Here is an 8907-nt window from a genome sequence, read left to right on the forward strand (position 1 = left end):
CTCAGACCACTTCGAGTCACGAGGCTGATTCAGGAGACAAAAACCGGTCAGAGTACTTGGCTGAGCAGTTCTGACACACCAGTGGGCAATCCTGAGGCGACCTTTTCTGCAGGCGAAAAGTGGGGGACAATGCCCACGCGAAATGAGGCGGTTTCAGGATCCTGGACGCCTGGCCCTTCAATTGGGGAGGAGGTGACCTAGGTCTGTTTACCTTTGGCCCGCTCCATTTACCTCGGGCACGGACCATACCAGGCTCCGGGACAGGAATGTGTAGGCCGCGACGGTCCGGGCGCTATGGACATCGCCGGGACCGTCAGGATGAAGATGAATCCGGAGGGACGTCCCGGACCCCTCCAAGCGGGCCCAGTCTAGAGTCCCTGTCCGTACCAGTCCCCTTGGGTGATAGTCAAACCAAGGGACCCTGGGCCAGGCCCAAATGCCGAGTCGGCTCTCTGACCGTGGGCCAGAGCGAAGGCCCAAAGCCTTTCCAGGAAATGGGGATAACAAGTTATAAGACAAAACACAAAATCTAAAAAAGTATAAACTTAATTTATAAAGTGATAAATAATAAATACCAACATTTAATTTTATTATAATGATCAAAATTAATTTTCTTACTAGTAAAAAAAATTACTACAACTGCTATCTATGTACGTACTTAATTAAGTTTTGTTTTGTATTATCCGAAGAATTCAAATGAAGATATATAGCAATGATAGCAATTAGTTAACAAGAACACAAATAAATAAAGTTGGAAAAGATCAAAGACAAGAGCGAAACATTAATCAAACAAATCTTAGTCTTGGATTAAAGACATTAGATTAATTTCTACGACCTCATTGACAAATGTTCTGTATAATTGAACTTTTGAAATCTGTATAAATCACGCTTGTCGATCGATCTTGACTGGACTAATTTCAAATATGCTCGTATATAGTTCAAAAATGATTATTTCTTGTCACTAAAAAACATATTATTACTTAGGTATAATTATCAAAATACTTATAGTTTTTTTTTAATGCGGACTTATATTAATTATATCCACTTGAAATAATAAAATAATTTTCTTGCAAGAGTTCCCTTAATTTTCTTCTAGTTATTTCATATATACTGTGGACAAAGTTTCCACAGACAAATTCTTTAACTAGTTCCAAAGAAAAAGAAAAAAAAAAGTAGTAAAAACGACATATATAGAGTATAGAGAGGCCCCCATCAATTTGGAAAACTTACTATATATATTTCTTTATGTGGAAGACACTTTACCCTTTTCACCTTAAATGGTCATTTAATTAATTACTTTTTACCCTAATCTACAGAGAGATAAGAGTAAGGTAAGGTAGTATACTATTAAGAAGAAGCCAGAGAGGAAAAGCAATTTTTGTGTTTTGAATTTAAAAGGGCAAAAAACAGGTAATGATTAAGCCATTATAAAATGTTATGGTTAAGGGTGGTAGCTTGTTTCTACGTGGGGTGTGAAGTGGGTGACTGACTATCATATTGGCTTGGAAAAAAAAGTCATCCAATGAAAATGAAAGATTATGATCATTTTTATCGATATCTATATCATATATGTATATATATATATAAGTAAGAAGGGTTACTACTATATGGCTATAGGGGAGGGAGACTTTGTATTTCAAAATTTGAAATCTGAGAAGAAAGAAAAAGTTTTTTTTTTCTACAAGGGTTGGTGGAATATCCAAAGGATTCAACTTTAGCCACACTTGGGCCACGTGGGAGGTCTTTGGACCAACACCATCATATATACACATACAATTTCTTTATTTGTTTTATTTGAAAACATATATTTGTGAGATATCTTATCATATCATATTATTATTGTACATTTTTCTTTATCTACAAAGTCACAGCCTAACAATGCCACATCTGACTAATGTACGTATATCCAGTATATACTTTAATCATACCATATAGTATATACGTGTATCAAAAACTTTGCATAATATAATATAATAATATAAGATTAAAGGGAAGGAGAGAAGTTATAAAAGAGAAGAGGAATCTCTTACTTATTTGAATAAAGACAAACAAAACAAATGTTAAAGAGAATACCATACCAGCTTTGGTTTTAATTAATAGCAACAATAATAATAATATATTAATTTAATTATCACGATAAAGCTTACAACAAAGCTTGGGAAACCCCAAATTAGCAGCCTAAACTCCGCTTTGGCGTTTTGTCTAACCTTAATTTGCATAATATACCTCCAAAATCCCAACCCCAAGACCCTCCACCGCCAACCATTTGATCAGTACTATATTTGTCTTTGATATTAAGCGACGAGTATTTGCTTTTACTTGTGACACACAACCCGTCATTTTTTTATTCACTTCATTTGCTCCCCTCCACTACAAAAAGCCAAAATTTTGTTCTTGTGATCATTCTTTTTTATTTATATATAAGGTTTTTTTTTTTTGGGCTTTGGGGTTTTCAAATTGGACAATCGATTACATTTTTACTCAAACAAATAAAACCCAAAAGAGAAAATGTTGATAGCTAAATAAAAATACAGATAGTACTATTTTAGTAGGGTTAGGGAAAAGTGGTGTGTTTGGATTCATAATAATTAGATTAAAAGATTATTGTTTAATTTACACGTAGAGAGAAGAGAATGTCCTGGACATTGTGGGTTTATGCCAAGTGTGTGTATAGAATAGAAATAGGTCCCCGCCGTAACAACAACGGAATTAGACTTAATAATAGTACTTAGGTTAAATAGTATTATATGTATGCGACAAATATCAAGGTTTTGACTTTATGGGACTATGTGTATTTGTTAAATATGCAATGTGTTCTGTGTCTCTCAATTCTCATCACTATACATTAAATTCAACTTTAATAATTAATTCTTGTTTTGCATTGTTTCATACACACAAATTTGTATAACATTATTACGAACGACTACTTACTACGTACCTCACTATTTTCAGTAAAAAAAAATTACACCGACGGTTGACAAACTAGTGAGAACGTGAACATTTATATTAGAAAAAATATGTTAGGTCAATCTTGTCTTGTCATCTACCATATTAATTATCAATCTTGTATCACTCAATATTAGGAATAAAATTCTTTAGGGTAATATTCAGAATTTGAAGAAATTATTGAAAATGATATCAAACTACGTCTATTAGAATTCATCACTCATCATATATATAATGGATTTAAAAAAATAATAATGGACGTATGTGTTAATTTTGTTTTATATATTTAGATTAAGATTGAATGTACTTAGGTTTCTAATAATTAATAATTGGATTGAGATCCTACCATTCATCTGTCCATGAGATGAATGAAATGAATTTCTTAAAGAGACAAAATCTTATTCATGTAAATAATAATACTGTTTCAAATTAAAAAGGATAGCAAGTTAGATAAAAAGGTAATGGTTGCCGAAGACTAGTCTCCTTATTTTTTGGTGTTCGGTACGTAGTATAATAGTATCATGTGTGTACAATTTGTCACTTGAGCTTCTATTGGTTAAAACAATAAAAAGGTGGTGAGTTTTAGGTATGAGCTCAAAAAAGAAATGTATGGGTGTGTTACACGGACTAAAACTAAACGAATCAAATGAGTGTCCTGTTCGATTGCACTAATGTTGTCACATAGTAAAATTCACATTGAAAAAAATAAAATAAATAAAAGCTGACAATTTACTATGAAAGGGAACAAGCAGCTAGCTAGTGATGAAAATAACTACTGTAGAAACCGAAGATAAAGCAAAATACTGTGCCATTTGATTCTACGTATTATTATTATCCATTGTTCATGAGTTGAAACTTTTAAAATGGCAAATAATATAGTTGTGTTGTTCATGGTCATATGTATATTGGCCCATGGGGTCAGATTTTGAGAACCCATAATATTGATTATCATAATGACCCTTTGGTCTCCTCTACAAAGGTATATCATCATTATAGTGATCCTATATCGTCTCTCATTAATTTTACCAAAACAAATTGTACTTTCCTTTTCATTTACACCCCTATGCCACCGCAGCCTTTTTTAACTTATTACACATTTCACTGCAATTTCCATTTCCCACTACCATACTTAATAGCCCTCTCTCTATTAATAGTACTACTGTTTGGCCAAAACGACACAGTTTAGCTGTAATAGGGGCTTAAATAAGAAAAAAAAAAAAAAAAAAAGAAATTAATGCAAGTGGGTGCTAGTTACTTTTTTTTTACTACTGGCCTGGGCCTGGGCCAGCCGACGTTTTCCGTTACGAATCACTATCGGAAAACCCATCATTTGCAATGATGCCATGCCATACATACGATTTAGAGTAGGCATTGACCAAAAGTAAGTAGTTGACGTTGTGTTTAAATTAAATCCCATTTTTTAAGTAATATTTTTTAAACTTTTTTATTATTATTTCTTTAGCATGTGTAAGTGTGAAGCATCGTAACGGCGTTATTAGCCGTCGTTTTGCTATATATAGGTGCTTTAACTTGCTCTCTCTTTTATTCAACGTTACCGATTATTTCATTATTCCACTCTTTTTAATTTATTTTCCCTCTCATTTCTCACACACCGTCTCTCTCTCTCTCTCTCTCTCTCTCTCTAAGATTGTTCTTTCTCTTGTTTGATGGAAATTGCGTGAACCTGAAGTCTGGTATATTAGTGGGGTTTTGGGTTTTTCGCTTACTCATCTAGAGAGCTAGAGTTATAATAACTTGTTAAAGCCTAGTTTGTTTGTTTTTATCATAAAAACTCTCTCTCGAAATGGGGAAGAAAGACCAAAAAGAGAACGTCAACACTACTAGAGTGGAAGCTGTTCTCGAGCTTCTCAAGAAACAAGCACCTCTAACAGTGAAGCAGGTAACTGTGCCTTTAGTTTTATTATTGTAGCTACCAGCTATAAACTACTGTTTCTCCCTTCACCCATCATTGTATTCTACTCAAACAATAATTTCTTTTCTCTCTGAAGTCGTAGAAATCTTCAAATTATTCTTTCAAATGGGTTTGGTTTAATCTGTTTTATATATCTAGCTACCTATAATATTATATGCTCTATATACAGATAATAGTGTTCTGAGCTTTTGAGAGTACTGATCATCTATAGTGTTACTATTTACAGGAGAAGTTTTGTAATGATGCATGTGTTGAGAGGTTTCTGAAATCCAAAGGAGAAAATGTTAAGAAGGCTGTCAAGCAACTAAGGACTTGTCTTTCTTGGAGAGATAGTATAGGCACTGGTACTTAATCTACCTATATAAACTCCTTCATATAACTCTTTCTTTCGAAAAAAACAATTGGGTTATATTTGACAAAAGCTTATGCGTATCACTATGATCCATACATGGCTGCATATTGTATTTTCTTTTTGTTTGGCTTGTGAAGAATCTTGCTTTTCATTTTTCTTCTTCTTCAATAAGCCGTTAAAGTGAAATTTCCACTAATGATTAAAGTCACTACTTCTTCCATATATTTGTTTCTTTTTATTTTTTTTTTAAAAAGAGAGAAAAAGTAAATCTGTGTCCGGGTTTTTCAAACTTATCCAACGTTTATTTATTTATTTTTATTTGAAAACTACAGAGAACTTAATAGCAGATGAGTTCTCAGCTGAGCTTGCCGAAGGAGTTGCTTATGTTGCTGGTCATGATGAAGAATCTAGGCCTGTTTTGGTAAATAATTACAAACCATACCCTCTAATCTGATAATTTTAAAAAATATATATTTATCTTTAAAATATTCTCAGATTTTATAATATATAACTGAAGAAAAATGTTTTTGTCATCGTCGCAGATTTTCCGGATCAAGCAAGACTACCAGAAGTTTCACTCCCAGAAACTGTAAGCAAACCGAAAATTATTTATTTAAAAAAAATGTAAATATTTGTTTTGAGTAGGAATGTTTTTTTTTATGCTAACTTTTATTTATTTTTAATTTTTAAAGGTTTATTCGTTTACTGGTTTTCACACTGGAAGTAGCCATTGGGACCATGCCAAAGAACGTGGAACAATTTGTTCTCCTTTTCGATGCAAGTAAGTTAGACACTGCAAAATCACAATTCTACCCATGTCTATTTATAGTAACGCAAGGATCATTTTTGAAAAATAAGGGGTAGTTTGGTAATTACAAAGTCCTGGACTGAAACACCGCACGCACGCTATGGCGAGGTCTTGTTGTAAGTTAATTAATGAGAACCAAAGCAACCTCAGCTAATGTCGGAGTTCCGGCAGAGCGTGTCTAAGATATTCTCAGACAATGTCCGGAGTGCCCCTGTAGTGTCACGATCCAAAACCCTCATAATGGCCCGGGAATGTAGGGGTATATCGGGAAATGGAGTAAATTTATAGTCCTCTTTTCATGATTGGTCAACTCTTACACTTTAAGTCTCTACCTTACTTTTTTTTTTCTTTTCTTCTTTCTTATTGAAGACACTAATTAATAATCTTAAAATTGATAAATATGGGAATACTATTCTTTAATTGAAAAAATTTCATGAAAAGAAGATTTGCAGAAATTAATAATCTGAATGAGATTATCAAGTATTAATTAGCTCATAATTGAATATTTGGCGTGTATAAAATTGCAGGCTTTTTCAGGTCAGCATCGGCTTTTATGAACTTGTTACTAGCAGCACTGAAAATTGTGGCTGAGTACTACCCTGGACGCCTTTACAAGTGTTTTGTCATCGACCCTCCTTCTCTCTTCTCCTATCTTTGGAAGGTATTTTATTTTATTTTTCTTTTTTACCCCAAAATAATATTAATTTACATCCAGCTGTAATTAATTTTTTATTTTTATTTTTTTAAAGGGTGTTAAACCGTTCGTGGAGTTATCAACGGTGTCGACGGTGGTATCCTCGTTGGACTTCGAGGAGTCGTTGGATTTCAACGACTTCACTGCCTACCCGCGAGCCTCGTCCCTCCGATTCGACACGTCATCATCGTCGTCTTCGATCAAAACGACATCCAAAGTCGGATCGTGTGCTTCATCCCGATTCGCATTCACCGTCTCCCACCACTTCGACTCGCTCAAGCCCTGGTACCTCAGCCTGACTGACACGTCGATCTCTAAAGTGGGCCCAACCCACGGCCCAACTCCACTAGGCCCAGCTCTCATCTCACCACTCAACGCTCGATCCTTCTCCTTCGCTTCCCCCGCGGCCAGAACTCCACTCGGGAGCATCTACGAGTACGGCGGCGGCTCCGCCAGGCCCAATCGGAAGAGCCTCTTCCCTTCCACGCCGCTTCCACGGAGGAGCTCGTGCATCGGCGCCATAGACCCCACTCGGACGCCGAACGCGAGGACCCCACGGCCGTCGTTTCTACAATCTCCGGCATTGTTCTTTAGAAAGGAGTGCCACGTCAGCAAGACGGAAAGGTCTCGGGAGTCGTTCGTGCCTTTTTTGAAATTTTACAGGAGGCCGTACGATGAGATGGTGTATAGGTCAAAGATGAGGCCCCCACTTGGTGGACTCATCTCCATCGTATCACCTCATCTAAGAAGACGACACGTGTCCGTATCTCAACGGTTCTGATGTAATGCGTTCTTATACAATTGAAAAGAAAAGAAAGCGAGAGTGAGTGAGTGAGTGAGAATTGAGGAAAAAAAAATCAAAATAGTACATATATTAGTAATATTAAAGTTCTTGACATGACATTACTGCTAAGTGCTAATAATTGTTTAATTATTTTGCTCAGTTCAAGTTACATTGTGCATTAAATTTGATTACTTGTGTTGACCAAAACATTTAATTTTAGTTTTTCTTAATTTGTGTCAAAAAAAAAAAAGAGTGAGACGCCGTGGTTGGCAAGGTGTGAAATGGTGTGCACCATGTCTGATTTTGAGCTGTGTGGCTAAATATATTGAAGAAATAGTCTACGTTTTGGGGCTTTGAAAGGCAAAGCATGGGAATTGGACAGCGTGGTCGAGACGGTGAACATTATTATTGCATTGGAAATTCATATGAGAAATGAATGATTCAATTCAAACATTATAATATATACTTTGTATTATCTATTTATTATTAAGTGACTAAGAGTGTTCGAATCTTTTGGACGTACTTGGTTGGACTTTTTAAAGGTTATATATTAAGATGACGCAGTTTGAAATACTTGAGTTTTTTTGGTAACGTTGCTCTTGAATACGAGCTGTTTTACTTTAATTTTTTTTTTTTTTAATTTTTAATATATATGGTTTTTGGTTTCAACAATGGCAGAGAGTCGGTAGGAATTTGTGTCGGGTTTTGTTGTTTGAGAAGTCAAAATGTACAACAAACAATAATATCGACATACATATGCATGAATATATATTTTGGCATATAATTTTCATTTAAGTATTTCGTTCGAGTTGTGGGGCTTGGAGAAGTGAAATGACCAAAAGTAAAATACAATAATAATTATAATTATAATAATACGTATGTATAATGTACGTATAAGAATTTGGGTATATGAAGTATACTCTAGTCCAGGAAATGCTTCTTTCTTTCTTTCTTTCTTTCTTTCTTTTTGTCGTATACCCAATTGTCGTTTATGTATCTAGGTTCTATTCTCATTGAGAGTGATGTTAGAATTGAACTTGGAGACTTGAGTCATTGTACAGTTGGAACTCATATTCAAGTTATCATCGCCAAAACCAAACTCTTGTTTTAATTTAAGCTTTGTATTGTAGCTCCAAAGTGGGTTTCTGCGAACTAAATCAGTTCTGTTTGTGCTTATGTGGTACACTACCACTACCACTAGGACTAAAACTATATGCTGCCAGTGCCTCTATTTAGGTTTTGGAGTTTTTTTCTTTGTTGGTTTTTGAGTTTTATGTCGCTTTCATTTGTTTTCAAATAAATAATATGCATGGTAGTAGTTATAGCCAAGCCAAAACATGTGTCATGTTTCTGAATTATATGGAACTTTATTTATGAGCTTTTGTTTGTT

The 8907-nt window shown here is 34.8% G+C and overlaps 1 protein-coding gene across 1 annotated transcript; it reads left to right on the top strand.

The window, feature by feature from the left end:
* The first annotated feature begins 4520 nt into the window (after positions 1–4520).
* Positions 4521–7705, top strand: LOC133819194 (uncharacterized). The gene is made up of 7 exons (XM_062252378.1): positions 4521–4846; positions 5106–5223; positions 5564–5652; positions 5774–5820; positions 5924–6012; positions 6567–6700; positions 6789–7705. Exons 1-7 carry the CDS (start codon positions 4751–4753, stop codon positions 7512–7514), a joined length of 1299 nt encoding a protein of 432 aa, XP_062108362.1. The 5' UTR covers positions 4521–4750; the 3' UTR covers positions 7515–7705.
* The last annotated feature ends 1202 nt before the right edge of the window (positions 7706–8907 follow it).

This window comes from Humulus lupulus, chromosome 2 (assembly GCF_963169125.1).
Source record: "Humulus lupulus chromosome 2, drHumLupu1.1, whole genome shotgun sequence".
NCBI lineage: Eukaryota > Viridiplantae > Streptophyta > Magnoliopsida > Rosales > Cannabaceae > Humulus > Humulus lupulus.